Raw genomic sequence first — 25464 nt, 5'->3', positions numbered from 1 at the left:
GGAGCTAAGTCGAAAGGCAAAGCTCTCGATTTACCGGTCAATCTACTTTCCTACTCTCACCTATGGTCATGAGCTTTGGGTCATGACTGAAAGGACAAGATCTCGGATACAAGAGGCTGAAATGAGTTTCCTTCGCAGGGTGGCAGGGCGCATAGATAGGGTAAGGAGCTCTGTCACCCGGGAGGAGCTCGAAGTAGAGCCACAGTGAGAGAAGTCAGCTGAGGTGGCTCGGGCATCTGTTTCGGATGCCTCCTGGACGCCTACCTAGGGAGGTGTTCCAGGCATGTCTCACCTGTAGGAGGCCTCGGATAAGACCCAGGACACGCTGGAGGGACTGTGTCTCTCGGCTGGCCTGGGAACACCTCAGGATGCCTCTGGAGGAGTGGGAAGTCTGGGGTTCTCTCCTAAGACTGCTGTCCCCGCAACCTGGCCCCGGAAAAGCAGTAGAAAATGAATGAATGAATGAACCTTTTTTGTTTGCTTATTTGTCATTATGGACTATCTAATTGTTTAGACAACTTAAATGGCCAGTTATCAATGTATGTAATAAGTTAAAGGTGCTGTATGTAAGTTTTTGACTAAAAGTACCATAATATAAATTTTTTTATTTAAATACAGCCATTCAGAATTTGAAAACAGAATTTGCACTCACTCATGAAATGTTAAGGTTTTTAATCTAATTAATACATAATAAACCTGTTTAGCATTATTAAATGTAGATGCTGAATCAATGATATGTGTTGGTTTTGAGTCTAAAGCTCTAAAGTTAAATTTCAAACGGTTTATTTTATTTTCAAGATCTGAGATGAATCTGCTGCTGCAAATGAGGTGATCTGCTGCTGCTTACAGTAGTATGGCAATAAATGTCATGTAAAATGCCATTCTTACTCACATTATTAGCATTTAACACTGAATAAAGTACATAAGGTGTACCTGAGGTGATCATTGTCAGTTTTCTGTTGTTCAGCTTCAATAAATTTCTAATATATTAATAATATATCTAAAATATAAATTTCAGTTGTTAGTTAGGACAGAAACACTTTTATTATAGAAAATATTCTTTCTATCGGGTGCCGTTGCTTTTATTTAGAACACAATTTAGGCATTTAGGATTGACAGTAAGGCACATTGCTGTTGGTGTGATCAATCTGGCAACCTGCGCTTGGGTTTGTGTTGATCTAGGAATACAATAGCTAGTTCAACCACTGGGTGTCACCTTTAATACTACAAATATAACATTTTAGTTTAAGTACTCACACTATATTAACTGCAGGCTTATTAGTAAGATATTGGCTGTTTATTAGTTCTTATAAAGTATGATCTTATTCTCCATCCCTATTTTCATACCTAAACCCAACTACCTCACTGACTATTAATAACCAGCAAATTGGAAGATTATTGAGCTAAACATTTTAGTTCATTGTTTGTTAAAAGTGAGAATTGTACCTTAACCAAATTTGGTCACGCTTTAGTTTATTTTATGTCATTAGTGGTAGTACAACAACCTCAATTAATGATACTTCACAAATGTTCTGCTTAAAGAAGGATTCATTATTCCTATATATTTGTTCTGTACTCACCATTTTGAAAGTTAGTTCCCTTTAAAGAAGTCAATACATTTATTCAACATCGTTGCAATGAATGGATCAAAAACGAACTGTTTAACTACTTAATTTTTACTATGTTCTTCAAAGAATGACACTAGCTGTGTTTCTATCCAAAAATGTGAATTAAATTAACATGCAAAACCGGAATATCACATAAAATACGTGCGAATAAAGCAGCAATTCCATCCAACATGTCAAAGAGAACAAAATCCTCACTTTCTGATAAAATGGCGGCAAGTATCAACAGTAAAAATGGAATTTGCTGCGGTAGGAGAAGCTGCGTGAAACTTTTCTTTATTTAATAAATGACTTGCGACATAGAAGATGATGTCGACATGCAATGAACGCATGCTCTTGACAGTTCTGGAGGTTATTGTTAATATAATAACACTAAAACTGAAACGGTTAAGATGTTTTAGAATGACCAAAACAACATTTCAGATGTTTTACAATGTGCTCATTCTGCTGGTTTGTCCATTCACACACATTTTTATCATCACATGATCTCTTATGACAAACTCACATGACTTTTTTAATGCGCGTACTGCAATTTATTCGGTGAAAGTGTTTCCATTGTTGTTTATGTGCATCTTTTCTTATCGAATATAACGTTTATCCTACTAAGTTATGCGCATACATTTTTATGCACATTTTCAAAATTCATGCGCATCTTGGCCTTTCCATCCACCAATTTTTATTTATTTACATTTTTTTATGTGCATATCCAAAATGGGCGATGCAGTGGCGCAGTAAGTAGTGCTGTCGCCTCACAGCAAGAAGGTCACTGGTTCGAGCCTCGGCTGGGTCAGTTGGCGTTTCTGTGTGGAGTTTGCATGTTCTCCCTGCATTCGCGTGGGTTTCCTCCGGGTGCTCCGGTTTCCTCCACAGTCCATAGACATGCGGTATAGGTGAATTGGGAAGGCTAAATTGTCCGTAGTGTATGAGTGTGAGTGTGTGTGTATGGATGTTTCCCAGAGATGGATTGCAGCTGGAAGGGCATCCGCTGCGTAAAACATGTGCTGGATAAGTTGGCAGTTCATTCCGCTGTGGCGACCCTGGATTAATAAAGGGACTAAGCCGAAAAGAAAATGAATGAATGAATGAATGAATATCCAAAATGCACATAAAAATAGGTAGATGGAAACAGCTTCTGAATATGTGATTAATGGATAGAGAATAGGAATGTGGTGTTATAGCGCAATGCATTCTTGGTATTTAAGACAAGGGAGCCTGATTCCCATTGATCTCTATTGATTTATTGTCATTAATTATTTATTGTCATTTTGATTTATTGTCATAAATGATTTATTGATCATATATACACTCATCATCAATAAACAGTAAGCGCTCACACTACAAAGAAGTAAAGCATAGATGGAAATGTTTTCTTGTGGTAAAAATAGTTCATTTAGTGGATCCGCCCCCTCTGTATCTGTGCTCAGAATGTTATGGTATGTAAAACAGCTTCACAGCCACAAAAAGAGCATTTATAAAGGTATATACACAATGCACGTCATGATTTTTGCCAAGTACGATGCTATCCTGGAACATCATTTTTGTTTGGAAATGTAATCCATACCTATTCCTTACCCATGAACCCAACCATAACTGTAAATTATTCCCAAAATTAAAGGGGAATATTAGTTGGATAGCAATCATGTAGAAGAGCATAACCCTAACCATAAGCCTAAACTTAATATAAATGGTAAACGTATCACTTAATTCTGATTGGCTGATTGGAATGTTGCTCCAGGATCCTGGAGATGGTAATCCAGGAACATGTCCTACTTGGTGATATCAGATTGGCGTGTTTGTGAATTGTTTTTCAAAAGATATTACTATAAAATTGTCTGCGTTTTCTGTTGTGATTTGCATTGATTTTCATTGTGTGCTCTTGGGTTGGTCCACAGTACTTTGTTGGACTCATTGAGATTACTGAGCTCCTAAACTATAGTATGTTTTTCCAACACATTTAATCCTGTCCTTACTACCGAATAGTTTTAAGAATGACCTTTTTTATTTTTTAACTTACCTTAACATCCCTTTACAGATCGATATCATTAACACAAAATAGAGCGTTTTAACTTGCAAAGCGAAATTTGTTATGGATTGCAGCCTATAGCTATCTTAACCTGTTATCTCTAAAAAAAAATAAAAAAAACGTTCGGATATCACACCATTGCAATTCCTGCGGCGTGAAAAAAAGCTTCCGTCCTTACAAGTCTCCGTTCAATTTATTTGAAGCTTTACCGTGATGTTGCCATTAGAGCCCGAAGCTTGTTTGTGCTTCTTGTTACATTACTTTTTAATTACAGAAATAACTAGTTGGAGGCAGTTGTTTTGTGGGGATGTCGGCGGGGTAAAAGAGGGGGGGCTGTAGTGTTAGGTGACGAGAAAGAGGGAGTTGTCGAAGATTTATTTTGGATGTGACCTTCTCCACACTCGCTGCAGCTGTAATCAGTGGAATTAATAGCATAATCAAATTATACACAAACTCATAAATCATCGGTGAGCGCGCTGTCATGGCGTCGGGCTATTAATGGCCTCCATTGTTTTGCTACCGTATTAAAAAATCACGTCCCCTGATTCCCGTCTTGATAGGAACTGAAATGCCATTTAGAGGCTATAAAGAGCAGGGGCTTGTGGGGGTACTGGATTTTCACAACTGTTAATTTAGCCATGATGGCGAGTGATGTCGCCAGGGCGAGTGCTGGGGCCTGGAAAGGGAAAGGCAGTGCCCACGCACTCTGCCCGACTGCATCATTGCGGCCGACAGCGGGCAGTTAATTAGAGTAATATCAGCTTAAACGTCTGTCAGTTAGGGTTAATGACATCAAAGGGCTTCCCCGCTGCCTCTATGGGCTTCTGTAGAGGACAGGAGATGGGCCCAGATGATTGCTGGCAGATTTAGACTCTCTTTTTTTTTTATCTTTGCACTTTATTAAGATGCCATGTCTCTATATTAATCTGAGCAGACAAGGCCAGAAGTTTTTTTTTTTTTTTTTTTTTATTTTTTTTTTATTTTTTTTTTTTTGGAGCTTGGAGTGAGCAGAAAATGAGTCTCTTTCCATCTCACCATCTGTCTTTGGACATTTTAATGTGGCGTACCTTTAATGTGGTCATACCTAACCTCTGGCCTTATTGTGTGTTATACAAGTTGGTGGCTAATGGTTCTGATAGTATGAACAAATTAAAAAATATGTTTATAAAGGTTATCTCATACTTCCCTAAGAAACATAAACGAAATGAATATGTTTATTAAGGGATAGTTCACCCAAAAGTGAAAATTCCAACATATCTTACTTGCTCTTTACTTGATTCAAACTCTAATTGTGTTATTTAGCTATGCATCGATGGATTTGCCCTTCAGTGTTTGGACTTTCAACAGTGAAACCACACTGAGCTGAACTGAACTTCAACTCTGAAAACTGGACTGACAGATTTTCAGTTTACTAGAACATCTGTCAAGCTGCTTTAACACAATTTACATTGTAAAAGCACTATAGAAATAAAGATGAATTGAATTGAATTAACGAATACCCATTTTTATTAGTAGATGACATCATGGACAGCTAAAAATGCATATCACATCATTTTCAATGCATGTCTCATCATATATTACATCAATATGTAATTATATGAAGAGAACCAGACCAAAAAGTTGTGCGCACTTTTTTCTGTAGTTTTTTTAAACAAAGCTGCAGCTATTTTATTTATATTAAAACGGCTTAGCTGGATTGCTGTCGAAATTAGTTTTTATTTCTATATTTGCTTTACTTATAAAAATGGTTCTACTCTGTTTCATCTCAAAGCAAACACTGAGTGTTTATTAATAAATAACATTTTAAAAGGAAAATAAATGGTGTAGTATCAATCTAATATCGTTTCCCCAATGTGTAAAGCGCTTTGAGTGCCCAGAAAAGCACTATATAAATATAAGGAATTATTATTATCGTGAAATTTAATTTAGTTATTGGATCAAAGTCAAAATTTTGGTATCATATCTATTTTAATAAAAGAGTCTGTGGTACAGTAATTTTTCTATGATTAATGGATAATAAAATGAACATAACTGATATTAATATTGGGGGTGGGGGTTCTGTTAGTTCATAGTAAGTAAAAATGAGCTAAAGTTAACGAGCGAAAACTTCTAGTTTAGTGTAATTTATAGTGTTGGCTGTTGTCTTTATATTCAAGTTTGCTTTTGGGCTTAAAATTAAAACAATCTGTCCTTGTGTTTATAATTCGATTGCACTGCTATACTTTATCACCACAAAATCCCAAGACTACATGACAAAAAGGCTTACTTGTGAAGTTAACACATTGTAAGATCTTGGTGACATTTTTGCCTTGTCAAATGAATTGGATTTTGTCCTTTTCATACGGAAAAGGTGTGATCAGCCCTCTTAATGTCAAGCCATCAGATAAAATTACGGGTGTTTAGCACTCTTGGATGTTATGTAAATGCAAGTGTGTCTAAGGTGTTGCTTTTTTTTTTTTTTCTTTCTCTCTGCAGAATGTGTGCCGTATTTGGAGGAATTTATTGTCTGCGACACTCGGTGCAATGCCTGGTTGTGGATAAGGAGTCCAACAAGTAAGTAGTGAATGTGTAAGCCCCTGTAGTGTTATAGTGTTAAAATCCAAGTGTACATATACTGTTTTTAACGCTGATGTGGGTTAAATTAAACGCTGAAGCACTCATTTTAGTAAGGCAGCAGAAAATATTTTGTTGACATTTTATTATTATGATTGGTTATTATTATTATTGATTATTATTATTATTTATCATTATTATGATTGATTATTACTGTTATTTATTTATTTATTTTCCTGGGTGTTAAAACAATCAAATATACACTTTTCTTTGTGAGTTTCATGTGAGGAAAATGTTAACTTTTACTCATATCAGTTAAACAATATATATATTTATGCTAAATATAACCCGGCAGTGGTCATAGAGTATTTAATCTAGTATACAGTTTTTGCACACTTAGTGTAAAAGGATTTACTCTGCTTAAGTGTATATATTCAACACTTTTTAAAGTGTAACTCATACACCAGAAAAGAATGTAATCTATATAACACCTCTGGAGTGATATGTACACTGGACAATTTGCCCTGCAGGTGTTAAAATGTTTAATGTGGTGTGCATTTTAACATTCCAAGTGTAAAATATTTTACACTGCCGAGGTATATATATTCAACACGTTTGAAAGTGTAACCTGGTCACCTGGAACCAGAAAAGTGTCAAATTCAACACCTGTGGTGTAAAATGTACACTGGCCAATTTGCTATGCACTGATGAATAAAAACAGGTTACAAATATTGAAGACTATTTTAAGGTCAGTATTATTAGCCCTCTTAAGCAGTATTTTATTTCCATAGTCTACAGAGCAAACCATTTTGACTAGCTGTATAGAAAAATATCTAGTCAAATATTATTTACTGTCATCATGGCAAAGATAAAATAAATCAGATATTATAAATTAGTTAATAAAATTCTAATGTTTTGAAATTTGTGAAAAAAAATCTACTGAAATTGGGTTAAAAATAGACTTCCCACTCATAGACTTTATTTGGGTGGGCCACTCAGGTATATTAATGCCCACCCAAATATATTTAGTGACTTTTTTTACTGTTATTATAACACTTGTTTTTTGTACTAACCCTAATATAACCAAACATCTGTGATTGATTATGTAGTGGGAAATCTTCTCTCATTTACCCGTTTCGCTACCCTGTGTGCGTGTGATCTGTCAATGCCTTTACAGACATTATAACGTGCTCTGTAGACCCACAGAGATGCTCCATTTTGAGATTTAAAATGTTTGTCTGGTCGGGGTTTCTAAATTTCTTATAATGGCTGGAATTCTGCTTTTGCTTTCAAAAGTTGTATGTGTTTTTGCATTACTTTTTTATTTAAGCCTACTTTTGCTAAGCTTCGCAGTTTACAGTGCACGCTCAATTGCGAAAGTGAGAAGAAAAACATTAAATAATTCATTCTTTTTAGTGTTGGGAATGTTTGTGTGTTTGTGAGTGTGTTTGTGTGTGTTTTTGTGTGTGTGCGTGCGTGCGTGCGTGTGTGTATATATAAATTATAAAAAAATCCTAGAAATAAAGTTTTTAAAAATATAATAATAGTAATAATTCATTCTTTAATGTAAACAACTCAGAAAAAAATTATTATATACTTTGAAAGGATGAAATGACTAGTCTAAACTGGCTGCAATATATATATATATATATATATATATATATATATATATATATATATATATATATATATATATATATATATATATATATATATATATATATATATACACCATTAGTAATGGTTCAACGCATTTGCCCTATTTAAATCTACACATTTTGATCTTGTAATTATTATAATTTTCTTAGAGATATTGTCTGCTTTTATTCCTTTTTCGGTTATTTTCTCATTAGCTGTATATTGTATTAATCTAATAATGTCAATGTGTTACATATATTGTACATATCTAAAATGCTTTGGCTTTCAAGTTTGCTTTGAACTTGAGAGCGAGAGAAGCAGATTTCACCTGTCAGTGGGTGTACATGGCTCCTAAATACCATAAAAGTAAGAAAAATAGTCGATTTCTTTCTTATTTCAATAATATTTTTACTTTAACCCATTGAAAAGAAACCGTGCAGGTTATAACAATGTCATAATGTAATTATTGTTTAAAATTAAATTATATTTTATTTGTCACATATTGACCATTTTGAGGGATGTAAACAATAACAATGGTCCTGACATATTTCCTGTTTTACATTTTAAACTTCCATAGCTTCTGAGAGTCCAAAAAGTTCAACATATTGATAAACAATGTTACGATAGCTGTTATAACATTATGTTATGATTGAATCGCCTCTTGTTACTGATATGAAATAGTTTGACAACAAGCAACAAATGTTCATGGGCCAATGACATTACCACATTGAATAATCTATAGTTAACTATTTTTGTGATATACAGTAGGTAAATGGTGTGTCAATCCACGGACCACCGCAAGTATATTGCAAACCTGTGCGAAGCGCTGATATATATTTAAAAAACAACAACTTTCAACTCGTAAAACATTGAATTCAATTAGAAAAGTAGATTTACTTCCTTCTCTGGTTGATTCACATCACTGGAGTATCCCAAGGCTGATCAGACCTCATTTGTGTACAGGGTGCTTAAAAACAAGGCCAAGAGATGGCGCACATGAGTGAATGGGGGAGTAGGGGGGGTATTCGGAATATAGATATGAAATTAATTTTCAGGGAGACAGCGGTACCAGCCCCCCTTAAGCAGCCGAGCTCGGAAGACAAATCACAGACTCTGCCACTTGGGCCGGCGATGAGTGATGCCGCTTTTTCCTCGTGGCCTTACCTCCACTAATTGATTTTCATCTGAAGACAAAAAAGCCCTCTGTTGCTGCCTCTTAAAAAATGAGAGTTCATCTCCCGTCTCCCTTGATTAATCTGTGCTGATAATGTGCGTCAGGCCCCACCAGAAAGGCCTTTAATGAGTTTCAAAGGTGGATTGTTGTCATAAACTAGGTTAGATCTAGTTTTTTTTTCTCCTCTTCTCTCTTTATTCCTTTCTCATTCTTTGGCCTTCTCTTTGGCGATATATATTGAGTTTCTTTCATCTTGTAGGTGAGTGACCCAGGGGGGCTTGGATTCCTCTGGATCTAGCGCACGGACACTTACACGTGTGATAGCGTTAGCTTATTACTGTTAGGATTGTGGCAAACCGTGTTGGTGCATCAGCGCTCCGTTTAGAACAATTTCCCTGCTGTTTACCAAAAATTGCTATTAAGATTTTAGACTGACATACACTACCTGACAAAAGTCGGCTATCCAAGTTTTAGGAACAACAAATAATAACTTGACTTCTAGTTGATCATTTGGTATCAGAAGTGGCTTATATGAAAGGCAAAGACCTTTAGATTACACTTATTTAACCAAAATAAAATATGATCATGCCTTGATTTTTAATTATTTAATCAGGACAGTATTGTCTGACTTTGCTTAGACAAAAGTCTTGTCACTTAACAGAAATAATGTACAGTATAGAATATAAAGTCATGATGCATTAGAAAAATAATTAATATTGTGTATGACTACAATGAGCTTGGAGGACTGCATCCATACATCTCTGCAATGACTCAAATAACTTATTAATAAAGTCATCTGGAATGACAAAGAAAGTGTTCTTGCAGGACTCCCAGAGTTCATCAAGATTTTTGGATTCATCTTCAATGCCTCCTACTTCATCTTACTTCATCTTGTTCAATAATGTTCATGTCTGGTTGACTGGGCTGGCCAATCCTAGAGCACCTTGACCTTCTTTGCTTTCAGGAGCTTTACTCTGGAGACTGAATTGTGAGAAGGAGCACTGTCCTGCTGAAGAATTTGCCCTCTCCTGTGGTTTGTAATGTAATGAGCAGCACAAATGTCTTGATACCTCAGGGTGTTGCTGTTGCCATCCACTCGCACGCCCCCATACTGAATGTAACCCCAAATCATGATTTTTCCTTCACTAAACTTGACTGATTTTTGTGAGAATGTTGAGTCTGTGCGGGTTCCAATAGGTCTTCTGCAGTATTTGTGATGATTAGGATGCAGTTCAACAGACGATTGCATCTTCTCGAACAAGACAAAACTGGGTCTTAAAAAGTATTCAAATTTGATAAATCAGTTTTAAAATATGTAAATTTAAGTTTAAATGTCTTAAATGCTATTTTACAAGATATTCGATTTTGTAATTTTGTATGATTATTGAATAGATAATCAATAGTTAAATGCTAAAATTTGCCTTTATGTAATCTGTCAGTATTGGGGTGCAGTTTATGAAATCAATAAAATCCTGCTACAGTTACAGCATGAGAAACTGAAAAACACTGTTATTTTTGGTGCGTCCTGCTGGTAAATTAGGCTTTTTATTTACTATATGAATGTTTTAGTTTAGTGCAGGTGTGTTTTTTTTTATTTATTTTTTTTTGTAGCATAAATTCACAAAAACAAATTGTGGTTTTAATAATTTTAAACTATTATTCTATTTTAAATCACAATCTGCCCACACTAATTTCATCTAATTTAAAAGTAGATTTTTTTGTGGATCATGATGAAAGTGCATTTATTGCCTCAGCCTTTAATAGAGCAGATTTTAAAAAAAAATGTCCTGCCTGATCTCATGCAGAAACGCAACTATTTTACGTTTTGTCAGGTTAGTGGCTAATTTGTACGAATGTGTATGAGTTCAGTCGTCCGAAAATGTACGATTTTAAAAAGGAGGCATGGCGCTCAACCCCGCCCCTAAACCCAACCATCATTGGGGGATAAGCAAATCATACTAAATTGTACGAATGAGATTGTACGATTTCATACGAATTAGCCACTAAATATTTTTTTTCCGAATTCTAAAATATGGAATCACAGTTTAAGTTAACTCCTTTCATCTGTCATCTTCTCGGGTTGTTAACTGTCCTCGGGTTGTTAACTGGTGCACTTTTTTTGCCACGTCACAAGGCAAATCCCCATAAATTTAAATATATACGAGCTGTCCCGGTCCGATAACAGAAACAGTCTTGAGTCCTTGCATTGCAAGACGTTCATTCAGCAGCAATGACAGCATTGATTGACAGTTGATGTTGAGGCTGTTCACACAAATGTATCTATTTCCAAAGGTTGATTTCCAGTGACTGATTTCCAGTGGCCGCCATTTAAAAAAGCGAAATCGAGGCTGCGGTGGGAAGAAACCTGGAAGTATCGCACAGGAACGTTGTGTACCTGGCTGTATATCTTACCAACAAAGAGAAAACAACACAAATTTATCATTTCACCTCGTTCCGAGTGACCTGAAGGTCTGTTCTGAATGAAAAGTCAAAATAAAAAGGCATATCAGACCTCATTCTCAGCTAAGTCAAGGGAAATGGCACTAGTTAGCTAACGTTTTCTTTCCTAAAAACACGTTTTAGATGCCATTTATCAAACTCAAGTTAATGAACTGATTCTTTTACTATATTAGACCTGTCACGATACTGAATTTCGCTACTGAAATAAAAAAACGGCAATTTCCCACTAACATTTAAGCGCTGTTGAACGCAACACCGCTGATTTGCCGTAGTGTTCACCCGTGTTTAACAGAAATGACTGTGATTGGCCGTGGAGGTCATCAGTTCACTGCACTTCACCGATGTTTACTAAGTGCAAACACAGACGAGCGATCCGCTGATCTTTGCAGCTTTAAACGTTCCTGTGTCTGTGTATCTGTGTTTGTACTCTGTGAAGTGCGGTGAACTGATGACCTTCACAGCCAATCACAGCCATATCTGTTGAGCACTGGTGAATACTACGGCAAATCAGCGGCACTTAAATGTTAGCAAGAAATGGGCGTTTTTAAAACTTCAGTTCTGCGACAACACTATTACAGACAACATGAGGGTGTGCTACAGATGACTGCATAGTTTTATCGCTCACGTAGTTACATGAAGCTGGGAAGAGTCCATATGGTGTTTACCTGGTACTATTAACTGAAGCCTAGGAGAAAACTCTTTAAGAGATTGTGGTTTTGTTTAATGTCTAATATGCTTTTAATTGTTTAAATTAAACTGAACTGAATGATATTAAAGTGATATTTACACCATATATGCACTTTGAAATCGGGGGCACAAAATGGCGGCTGTATGAAATAAGCGTATTGCCCAGCCTTTTTGGGTGCTGTCTTTGTTGCAAGTCTCATACAAGCATATTCTGACAATTTTTCGTGTTAATGATGCTTTACTTTAACGTCTGTGGTACAAAATGGCTGACAGTGACAGGGCACAGAATATCAGCGTTATGATTGGCCAGGTTGCCTGTCAATCAAACTGTAACAATAATAATATTTTTCAAATTACGCCAGAGTGAGAAATCATGTACGATTGTTGTTTGTAAACATTTTGTATACTCCAAGTGTGTATACACATGGTGTGATGCACTGTAAAATACGCACATGCAAAATATTGTTAAAAAATATGTTAACATACGTAGTAGATGCCTTGTGCTTTTGTCAAATGGCGATTGTTTCAACTGAAGAGGAGAAGAGGTTCACGCTAGGAGCGAATGAGCTATCTGTAGGCACCTGAGGTATCTTTTGTGTAGTGTTGTCAAAAGTATCGAGTTCGGTACCAATCGGTACTAAAATTTTAAAACCGTTTATTTCCCGCTAACATTTGAGCGCTGTTAAACATGTTGTGAAACACTGCTCATTGGCCATTGTGTTCATCTGCTCAACAGAAATGATTGTGATTGGCTGTGAAGGTCATCAGTGAAGGTCACCACTCTTCATAGTACTCAATACTTTTGACAACATCATTGTAGAGTGATTGCCGCATACCTTGCATATAGCTTTTATACTTGTGGATTCTGTTTGTGTTCCTCTGTGGAAACATAGAAACTTTTGGTGTTTTGCCCCCAGAAATAAGGTATAAGAAAGTAGCTCAAGCTCACTTATTCAAGGAACAACAACTTTAATCAAAGTGTAATACTCTAGTTGTTAAAAGCCTCGCTTTACCCCATGGCTCTTCGCCCCGCCCACACTTATCACCACCACTAAGCTAACCAATCACAGCTCTTGCACTATGCATTGCAATGACGTGTAGTTATATTTTTAGAGAGGTGCCAGACCATGTGCGCGCACCTGACTCAGAACTATAAATTGTCCTTAAGTCTGTTCCTTCATTACAACTCCTGATTTATGTGTTGTGAATCAAATATAGGCTACCTAAACGGGACAGACACAGATTTATTTAGAGTTGTATTTTATAGCTTTAACATAAATGAAAACACAGGCAGTAATACCTTTGCATAAACAGATGAGTTTTATAAAGTGTATTAGCATTTTTCACAAGAAATCACAGAAAGAGCTGAGTGATATGACATGACGCATACATTTGTATTAAACACATACTCAGCAGTTTACATGCGTTGGTTGCCTCTTAACAAACATTCTGGAGCAAATTTCATAATTTACCTGTTACACTAACAAAAGATGCATTTAAACAGACCTTATGTCTCTTCGGGGGCACTTATTAAATTTTTAATCTGTATATCTTGCATTTTACGGTCTGACAAGCTGTAAACTTATGAGTCTCATGGCTGCCTGTTTTATTCTTTCTGTTCCTCTCATTTTTAAAACAAGTCTCACATACATAATATCTTAAATGCAAGCTTAAAAAAACATAAAAGTAGGGAAAAAATATCATTGGTGTAATCTCACTAGGAAGCAAAAGCATTTGAGCCTCTTGGCATGTCATGTCAGTTTCATATTATTCAGCTATGCCTCGGCATATCCATATTTTTTCATTCTATGTGGCACCTTTAACCAAGTCAACTTACTTTTATTTCTATGGCACTTTGAACAGTGAAAATTGGGTCAAAACAGACAAGTTTCATCAGTGGGATGATTTCATTCAGGCATTTTCACTTAATGCCGACTTTGTAACAGTTAGTTCAGTGATGAATCTGGTAGATAACATTTATAATTTGTTCACCCAATATTCTCAAAGGTCGTTTTTACGAAGGTCAGTTTTGATTTGTGACACCTGTCCCAGGATGCCTTCAAGCTGTTCCGGCTGTCAGTTCTACTTGAACGGCCCAGTCAGAGGTGTTCCTTAACTTATCATGGCATACGAAAAACAACCACAATGACCTTAATTGATAATTTACTATAAGTTCTTCTTGGTCGCCATCAACGGCATCAAGTATAAGACCCCCAATATAACCGGAGCACTTGGAAGTTTCAAGGCAAATTCGTTCATCCGTAAAGTATAGGAACCTCTGGTGAGGTTGAAGGGTGAGAGCTGGCAGAGATCCAAACCACGGTGTCCATCAGACCCTGGGCTCAGTCTATAAAGCATCGCCCGGAGTGTAGCATGGACCATCCATGCCCTCCACCATCGGTGACCTGTGTGTAGTCAGCCCTGCGCTGGAGGTTAGCGCCATACATCATCCATGGAAAAAGTTTCATGAAGGTGAAAAAAAAATAGCTGGCAAGGTGTCTGGCAGGCTGAACAATGATTTTAATTTCCCTGGCATCATAAATTACCGCCCTATGTCTGCTCTTATTACAGACATAAAGCTGAAAAGGGTAGAGCCAGATTAATAATGCAGCAGAGGATTACAAATCCTCAAATCCCACATGCCACTTCATGCTGAGGATTGTCCATCGATGTCTGGTTTGTTACCGACACGAAAACACAAACATTTTTGTCAGAATTATTTTACAGGAATAAATATTACTTAAAATAGAAGTTGTAGTTACAGGGAAAGCCACATTTTTATGTGACAAATTACTTTATGCTGTTGTCAAATGACTTATGGAATGGAGTAATAATGTGTCTAAGTTTGATATATAGGAACCGATCATCGGAGGGAGTTATTATTAATTAAAAATTATTAATTTATCACATTTGTGTGCATTTGAATTTCCAAATTTTTTTTTAGCATTTTTAGCATTTTACGTGCAAAGTTTGCATGGATGAAAACATGTATAAATATAAATAAATAAATGTAAGAAAAAAATATATAAAATATGTATAATAATATAATATATAAATAAATGAGTAATAAATATTATAATATCTAAATAATTTATTATAATATATTATATTATAACATATTTAATATATATTTTTCTTTTTATATATATATATATATATATATATATATATATATATATATATATATATATATATATATATATATATATATATATATATATATATATTATTACATATATTATTATTATTATGTATTTTTCTATGGTAATGCCACAATTATTTTCAAATTACTTATATTGTTTATTTACATTGTAGCTTTTATTTGGCAGTTTATTAAGGTGTTTGTATGTTTATTTACTTAAATGCGTTCAATTTGATAATGTAATATTGTTTAAGTTTTCGTAAACAGTAACAGCAATTTTATAAACATATTCTGTCACAGATTTTTACATGTAGGCACAGATTTTACATTATTTATATTTTAGCTTGGCGACACAGTGGCGCAGTAGGTAGTGTTGTCACCTCACAGCAAGAAGGTCGCTGGTTTGAGCCTCGGCTGGGTCAGTTGGCGTTTCTGTGTGGAGTTTGCATGTTCTCTCTGTGTTCGCGTGGGTTTCCTCCGGGTGCTCCGGTTTCCCCCACAGTCCAAAGACATGTGGTATAGGTGAATTGGGTAGGCTAAATTGTCCTTAGTGTATGATTGTATATGAGTGTGTATGGATGTTTCCCAGAGATTGGTTGCAGCTGGAAGGGCATCTGCTGCGTAAAACATATGCTGGATAAGTTGGTGGTTCATTTCGCTGTGGCAACCCCAGATTAATAAAGGGACTAAGCTGAAAAGACAATGAATGAATGAATATTTTAGCTTTTACTCTTAAGTTTAGATTATTTAATAAAATAAAAAAAACATTTATTTAAAGTAATTGGTTTAGATTGCTAGTTTAGTAATATTTAATAGTTTTAGTTAACAAAAACAGCACTGGTTTAAACATTTTTTTCATAGATCTTTTTTATGCTGGCAGCAGCTCCAAATATTTATTTATTAAATAAATAAACATTCTGCTACTTTATTATGTATTTTTGAACATATGGTAATGCCATTTAAAAATTTTATATACAAGTATGATATCCTAGATTTTTTTTTTTATTTTTGTTTTTTTATATTTCTCAAATAATGTTTAACAGAGCAAGGAAATTTTCACAGCATGTCTGATTTTTTGTTTCTGGGGAAAGTCTTATTTGTTTTGTTTTGGCTAGAATAAAAGCAGTTTTTAATTTTTTAAAAAACATTTTAAGGTCAAAATTATTAGCCCTTTTAAGCTATTTTTTTTTTTTTTTGATAGTCTACAGAACAAACCATCGTTATACAATAACTTGCCTAATTACCCTAACCTGCCTAGTTAACCTAATTAACCTAGTTAAGCCTTTAAATGTCATTTTAAGCTGTATAGAAGTGTCTTGAAAAATCTCAAGTCAAACATTATTTACTGTCATCATGGCAAAGATAAAATAAATCAGTTATTAGAGATGAGTTATTAAAACTATTATGTTTAGAAATGTGTTGAAAAAATCTCTCCGTTGAACAGAAATTGGGCAAAAAACAAACAAACAGGGGGCTAATAATTCTGACTTAAACTGTGTGTGTGTATATATATATATATATATATATATATATATATATATATATATATATATATATATATATATATATAAATAATTTATATTTATTTTATTTTATTTATTGAATTTATAACATGGGATAACCCCTTGAGATGATCTCATTTCGAGGGGGGTCCCTAAGAAGTACATAAATCAATCAAACAGAATACATCACATTATAATAAACATACAACTAACAAAACAAATAAAAAACAAGCAGCACATTTCACCTGAAACACTTCCCACAGTCTAAAACCTAAGCAAACAAAAATATACAATCAAACGTACAAACAATTAAATATACAAATAAATGATAAACATTTAAATACGAACAAATATTAATAACCTTTATGAGTTGTCTCCAAAAAAGTCCTGAAAAGACTCCTGAAAAGTATGTCTCAATTGATCTAAAAAAGAAGGAAGATTGTTCCAGTCAAAAGGAGCTTTGCATTGAAATGACCTACGGCCACTTTTTGTTGTAATTCTTGGAGCAAAAATGTAATTCTGTTGCGCATGTCGAAGAGAAAACAAGGAGATAAATGAAACAAAAAAAATGCTTTAATTATGAGGGGAATCTAAAATAAACACATTTAAAAAGATGATATCTTCTGTGGAACTTGGTTGAAGCAAACCAAGAGATTCGTGTAATATGCAATGATGTGTTATATACGGCCATCTTAAAACAAACCTACATAGAGAATTGAAGACAGTATTTAAAGGTTTTTAATTAATATCAGAGGTATTGCTATAAATAATATCAGCATAATCAATATTATTTATTTGCTATATAGTATTTATTTATATTTTAGCATTACTTTACATATTTTCAGTTTAATTTTACAATGCTTTATAAAATTTTTCATTAATTAATTAAATTTGGTTTAGAGAAGTAGTTTAATAATATTTACAGTAGTTCAGCTCTGCTGTTCACTGATTCTTTTTTTGATTTAAAACAATGGCGGACAATTTCATGCAATATTTACCCAGACAAATAAGCTTCTTGCTTGTGTTATCCATCAAGGCATCGTTCAGCATATGATCTGTTTAGTCTACACAAAACCACATTTGCAGAGTAGTATATAAAATTCAAATGTGTTTTAACGCATGCATCGTTGAGTGCAAGGTTATCATGCTGATTGGTTCAGAGGCTACTGACGTGGTTTATGAAGGTGATTTATGTACACTTATGATGATCTACATAGCTGACACTGGCCTTGGTTGCAAGTGAAATGGAATCATTAGCACTATTTCAGTGGTTTATGCACAGTGACAGAAGACACTTATGCACTTATTTATAAAATTCCTTACTGCAAAGCTGCCAAAAATAAATAAATAAATCCAGGACTGGGTATTTCACAAGAGTGAGTGGAATAGTTTAGATTTTTAATTACACTTCTAAGATCATCATTAATATATTTTAATAAAAATACTTTTTTCTATAAAATTTAAGTTGTATTATTACTTCTATTGTTAATATGATGTATTTATTTTTATTTATTTCAGTTTAGAATTATTAGCCCCCTTTGAATTTAGTTTTCTTTTTTATATATTTCCCAAATGATGTTTAACAGAGCAAGAAAATTTTCACAATATGTCTGATAATATTTTTCCTTCTGGTGAAAGTCTTATTCATTTTATTTTGGCTAGAATAAAAGCAGTTTTTAATTTTTTTAAATCCATTTTAAGGTCAAAATTATTAGCCTATTTAAGCTATATTTTTTTCGATAGTCTACAGAACAAACCACTGTTATACAATGAGTTGCCTAATTATCCTAACCTGCCTAGTTAACCTAATTAACCTAGTTAAGCATATAAATGTCATTTTAAGCTGTATATAAGTGTCTTAAAAAAACATTTGTCAAATATTATTTACTGTCATCATGGCAAAGAAAAAAAATAAAGTAAATAAAGATAAATAAATAGAGATAAAAATCTCTTTAATCACTGAAAAAAACATTAATGCAGATAATGAGTTGTAATATAGTACTATATCTCTTGATTGTGAAAATTGCCACCATCTCTTAAAAGTGTTATGTTTCAAAAATTTGCAGCATTTAAAATCATGATTTCTGAAAACTACTAAAATCTCCAGTTTTAGTCTTTCCACAGATCATGTTTTTTTGCCATTGTACTCTTTAATACACAATATAAAACACGATACCTCAGAAAAAAATTAGCTATCTGTTTTTGCTGTCATAAAACCTGAGTTGGGAGTTTTTGACCAGTATGTAGATTGAAGTAGTATTAAATATTTGGCAGCAAGTCAAAGTAAGACTGGAAAATAAGCCAAACAACACAAAGTCCTACAGTGGCGGTACCTACAGAACTTCATTGGCTTCTATTTGTCTGCTACTTTCTTTATATGTAATGCATAATTTTTGATAGTTTTGTAATATTTAATAGTTTTAGTTAATAATGTACAGATTTTATCATTGTTTCATATCTTGATCATTCATTTTTTCACAACTATTTAATAAAAATAAGTATTCTGCAATTTTATTTTTTTTGTAGTTTTCTTTTTTCCATGTTGTTTTGTTTCACTGGTATTTTAAAATTAATTATATGATATTATAGAATTTTGTAATGATTTGAATTTTATGTAATAAGAATAATAATTATTATAATACAAAAAAAATACCATTCATTCATTCATTTTCTTTTCGGCTTAGTCCCTTTATTAATCTGGGGTCGCCACAGTGGAGTGAACCGCCAACTTATCCAGGATATGTTTTATGCAGTGGATACCCTTCAAACTTCAATCCATTACCTGGAAACATCCATTCACACTCATACACTATGGACAATTTAGCTTACTCAATTTACCTGTACCGCATGTCTTTGGACTTGTGGAACATGCAAACTCCACACAGAAATGCTCGAACCAGCAATCTTCTTGCTGTGGGGCGATCGTGCTACCCACTGTTCCACCGTGCAGCCCCCAATAATACCAATAATTATTATTATTGTTATTAATATTAGTAGTAGTAGTATTGTTGTCATTAATAGTAGTAGTATTGTTGTATTTTTTTGTACAAACATTTTTAGTGTACTACTGGAGTTTCTGTACTTCATATAAAACTGAATAATTCAGCAGTGTTTAAATTTGCCGTAATAATAATTTTTAAAAATGCTCAGAATAACACTAAACTATATAGTTTTCAACACACAGGGTGAATTGAGGCCAATTGACCTGAATTATCCCTAATGAAATGATCCTACAACATACGATTGACCAGCCACCTTTGTCCGTTTGCCTAAAAAGGTTTACACACTCCAGATTCTTTCGCTAAGTCTCCTGCAATCATTTACGTAAATAAGTAGCTTTTCAGTAGAAGCTTTATATGAGAAAGTGAGCGCCCTACTACGGTTGCCCCCAGGTGTGTTAGGTTTGCGAAACGTATCCCATATTGCTTTCTTTCACCCCATTGGCCGACGATTGATTGGAAACCCTCCGCTTCCTCTGCTAGTTCCTCCAAGTAAATAAATCTTCATTTACATAAACAGATCTGTCCTGCAGTCAATCTGGGCGTCGGGGGGAGGAGGATTATTTTCAGGCCTGACTTTTCGTCGGGGGAGGGAGACGCTCTCTTGCCCCTTTATTGTGTTGTGAAAGTCCATTTCAAGGATGTCACCCCCAGCCCATTAGTTTGGATAATGAGCCCTATAAAGCACATTTATAACTCTTGACATAACAAGCCAACAGATTCTCCTCTGTTCCTCCTTTTTCTCTCTCGCTCGCTCTTTTTTTTTTCTTCTCTTGGTTGCAAAGATTAAAGGAGGAAAGGTCAAACATGTGCCTATAAGCCAGTGGTTTACAACTGGTTTTGCTCCAGAAGTTAGATTTCATGTTTCGATATCAAGTGATGAACTGACACGCTACCAAAATGATCAATCAATGTTCAATCAAATGTAAATCTAATTAAATTTTCTATTAAATGTATTAATGTTTTCATGAACCATATACAGTCACCGGCCACTTTATTAGGTACACCTTACTAGTACTTGGTTGGACCCCCTTTTGCCCTCAGTACTGCCTTAATCCTTCATGGCATTCCCCACACCATTACACCACCACCAGCAACCTAAACTGTTGATATAACGCAGGATGGGTCCATGCTTTCATGTTGTTAATGCCAAATTCTGACCTTACCATCCAAATGTCGCAGCAGAAATTGAGACTCTTCAGACCAGGCAATGTTTTTTTCAATCTTCTATTGTCCAGTTTTGGTGAGCCTTTGCGAATTGCAACCTCAGTTTCCTGTTCTTAGCCGACAGGAGTGGCACCCAGTGTGATCTTCTGCTGCTATAGCACATCCGCCTCAAGGTTGGACGTGTTGTGCGTCCAGAGATGCTCTTCTGCATACCTCAGTTGTAATGAGTGGATATTTGAGTTACTGTTGCCTTTCTATCAGCTCGAACCAGTCTGGCCATTCCCCCTGACCTCTGGCATCAACAGGATATTTGCGCCCACAGAACTGCCGCTCACTGGATATTTTCTCTTTTTCTGACCATTCTCCGTAAACCCTAGAGATGGTTGTGTGTGAAAAAATACCAGTAGATCAGCAGTTTCTGAAATACTCAGACCAGCCCATCTGGCACCAACATCCAAGCCATTTTCAAAGCCACTTAAATCACCTTTTTCCCCCATTCTGATGCTTTGTTTAAACTGCAGCAGATCGTCTTGACCATGTCTACATACCTAAATGCATTGAGTTGCTGCCATGGGATTGGCTGATTAGAAATGTACATTAACGAGCAGTTAGACAAGTGTACCTAATAAAGTGGCCAGTTAGTGTATGCTTAATATTAAGCAAAAATAATATGATATTTTGCAATATCATTAACATTTTAAAAAAAAAACAATCTAAATATGGGTAGGGGTATGACTAAAATTGTATTTTGCTGAAGCGCTGCTTGATTCTGGGAAAAATCATAGTCACGATTATTTAAAGGTACAATATACTGCATTGATTCATTAGGTTGAATTATTCTCCGATATCTACATTGTAGGTGTTTGGCTTAGGTAAGTTAAAAAATTCTCCAGAAATGTTTTTATATGCTCATTTATTACTCATAAAATCAGAATACCCATAAAATGGGTAAAACCATACCCATAAAATCAGAAGGTCGGTATTGACCATATTTGGATAGGTCGTGAATATTATTGAGCTCTGCTCTGCTGCAGATCTCCATTCTCTCTCTCTCCCACACACACACAGACCATGATGTACTCTAAATCTGCAAAATTGTCATATAAATATAAAAAAAATAAAGTAGTGGAGAGGTTTATTTTAGCATGGAGTGAGTGAGCTGTCTAATATAAACCACCAGACAGAGTAACCTATTCTCCTACTGATTTATTCTATATTTCAACAAAAAAAAAAGGGGGGGGGGGGTAATAAAGAACAGAACAAACTAGTCACCAGAAGCACAACATACAGATTTTACATCATAATTATACAGTTATTTCTTTTTACGAAAGTTATACAATTACGCTATTGATAGGATTTATAATCCCATTGTCTCCTCGCCACCAGAAATGAAAAGGGTAAAGAGGTATAATGAATAGAACCACAAACAAAAAGGATTTAACCCCACAATGCAAAATATAAACTAGAGACATGGCATACTCATTCCAAAGTACTCCATATTTATGTATGCACTCTCCATTTTCTTTTATGTAATAGCCATTTCGATATCAAATTCTTATTATGATATGATATGATAATTCTTATCAAATTTATCTATAGTTTTTTAAAGAAAAGGTCATTTTCTCTATATTAAATATATATTTTACAATTACTGTCCTGTTTGTTTTTGAGAAGTGTAAATGTGCAGGTTAATATACAGGTTAATATAAGGTTTGAGATTTTTTTTATTTCCCATAAGTGTCACCTTCTCACAATAAATTATAATCAGCCTTTTGATTTTAGGACCCCAACTGATGCTTCGTACCTAAAACTAACTTTTTCTTTTTTTTTCCATTTGTATTAGTGTAGAACAGCAGCCCCTGAATACGTTTTGCATGTGGCAGTCACTAGGACCCATCGGGAGGCTGCTTGGGGACAGTTGTGTAAATAATAAGGAATAACAGAGCAGATATTAAATTAAAATCTGTATTGCTTGGTGTCATAGTCAATAAGTCAATCTTTTTTCTGACCAATATAGTCCAGGGGTTCTTAAACTTTAGCTAACCAAAGTTTAGTTTCAACCTCAATCAGACTCACCTGGGCTAGCTAATCAAGCTCTTACTAGGCTTTCTAGAAACATCCTTGCAGGTGTGTTGAGGCAAGTTGGAGCTAAAATCTGGAGGACACCGGTCCTCCGGGACCTAGTTTGAGAACCCCTGGAAGCATTTAATGCCATAATTTAATTTTATTTATGTGTTTTACTTTATTTCTGTATTTATTTATTTATTTTATTGTTACATTATTTTCCTAGTCTGTTTGCACTCCACAACAGTTAATCTAAATAACAGGTAAACTCCAGTCAGAGCTTGTGAATTAACCATGGTCACTTATTTACATGTCATGGTATACATAGAATTTAAAAAAATCTATTACTGTCGACAATTTATTCCGTGGTAGCTATAATGTCATACCTCCCTGTCTTAATTCCAAAGCACCGCGTCCAGTGGTGACACGCATGAACCTACAAGTCATTCTCTTTAAAATACGTTTTTAGAAGTAACCACCTCACCCTCGAAAAATGAGACAGCTAATATATGATGATCTAGTGTTTAATATTTTATCTTCACATCATAATCTGACCATCACCTCCTCCTTTTGTGATTAAAGTTGGCTGTGGGGGAAAAGAAAGCTGATTTGGGCCATGGACATTTTTTTTTTTTAAACCTTGATGCATTTTCTGTATTCTTACATTTTAGAGTTAAAGCGGTGATTGATACACGTGGCCAGAAGATCGGCTGCAGTCATTTTGTGGTTGAAGATTCCTACATCAGAGAAGAGCAAAGACAGAGCACCGATTACAGGTAAAAACTATGCCACAAAACTGACATTACTATTCGTTATTGTAATTAAAGGCACAATATGAAAGATTTTTGTATCAAAATGCAAAAGCCAAATAAACAGTGTTATACATTTTGCTGACTTATGTACTTAGATTATCCCAAATGTTTCAAAGGATGTACAAATCCAGACAAATAAGAAATTTTAAATAGTTACATGGACTGTGTCGCCATGTGAACAACATTAACCCTTTCACGCGTACAATTAAACCGGTGTGGTCAGTCTAGGCTGGTCTGAAGCGTACAATCACACCGGTGTGATTACAACATTGAGAACTCACCTCATAAACTTCAAAGGGATAGAAGGATGCATGCCCTGCTTGTCTTAAATCACAAATTTTCAGTGTTTTCAAACAAATAACATGTATTTAGGTTTCAGACTTCAAAATAACCTAACTACTAGCAAAACATAACATTTAAGATTAGTAAAATACACGCTGATGTCTATGGAGATGGAAATAATAATTATTTTTAAATATAACTGGATGATGTGCTTTATTTACATAGGATACACACTGTTTATGTTACTAGAACATTTACTCTATTCCTCTCTGAGTTAAACAGCTAGTAACTTTCATGTAGTTCCGAAGAAAATTATGAATAAACATGTTGTAAATCCAGCAGTTCTGATCTCTCCTGCAGCTTAGGCTAACTACCCGCCACGTATCAAATAATGTGATCATTATTAATCTGTTTGTAAAAATATATAGAATACATATTTGAGAATCGGAATGCCAGATATTTCACAATAAAATTGAAAAAAAAAAAACACAACATACTATATGGGTAGATCATTGGGGCTGTGGTGTGTCACTTGATGTATCACCATGGAAACTTTTAAAGTGATGTATTCTTAATAATGGTCACAATAAAAAACTCAAGCAGAAGGGTCATGTGGAGTATTTAGAACTTATGTGTGATAGAGTTAATGCACCCATTAACCATGAGTTAATTTGGGCTCTTTTTTAACGATCTAGGCACAAAGTCTGAAGCACGGGGCGCAAAAGCATTAAAGGCATGTCCGAATCCACTTTTGCTATTTTAAGGATAGAAATATATGCCCTGCGCCGCAGCGCGTGGTCTAACAGGGCTGTGCTTATTCTCTTAATGAGTTATGGGTGTGTTTTGAGAATAAACCAATTGGAGTCTCATCTCCCATTCCCTTTAGAAGTGAGTTGCGTTGCGCCATGCCGGACTTTGTAAGAGGAAAAACTGAACGTGGCACTTGCGAGAAAACAGTTAAACATATAATCTGCAGTGCAAGGATAAAGAATGAGCCTCTTCCAATCTGCCTTTACTTTAACTTTCACTTTTTCTCTTTCATGGATAGGGAAACATGTTGTACGCCCAGACATTAACCAACATAATTAATTTTGTTTGGTAAGCGCAAAGATTTGTTTCAAAACTATTTCTAAATTCAGTTCTAACTTCCTTCAAACAAATAAATAAACAATAATATCAAAGTGGGGTCAAAAAAGTTAAATCCAAATACACATGCTATGCCCCATATGGTCCAAAACCTGACAGGTGGACAAATCTAAGCTTGTATTTAATAAAACACATATAAATATGCATATAATAAATAATAATTCTACTAATGATAACATTATACACAAGC

The 25464-nt window shown here is 34.7% G+C and overlaps 1 protein-coding gene across 1 annotated transcript in view; it reads left to right on the top strand.

Annotated features, from left to right (window-relative positions):
* chm (CHM Rab escort protein) overlaps positions 1-25464 on the top strand; it is a 122749-nt gene that overhangs the window by 53201 nt on the left and 44084 nt on the right. The window contains exons 9-10 of the mRNA XM_056446654.1: positions 6124-6201; positions 23706-23810. Of these exons, the coding sequence (XP_056302629.1) occupies positions 6124-6201; positions 23706-23810 (183 nt within the window). The remainder of the gene's footprint in view (positions 1-6123; positions 6202-23705; positions 23811-25464) is intronic.

This window comes from Danio aesculapii, chromosome 21 (genome assembly GCF_903798145.1).
Source record: "Danio aesculapii chromosome 21, fDanAes4.1, whole genome shotgun sequence".
In the NCBI taxonomy this organism is placed as follows: domain Eukaryota; kingdom Metazoa; phylum Chordata; class Actinopteri; order Cypriniformes; family Danionidae; genus Danio; species Danio aesculapii.
Note: the sequence above shows the minus strand (reverse complement) of the source record. Positions and strands in the feature narration are given on the sequence as shown.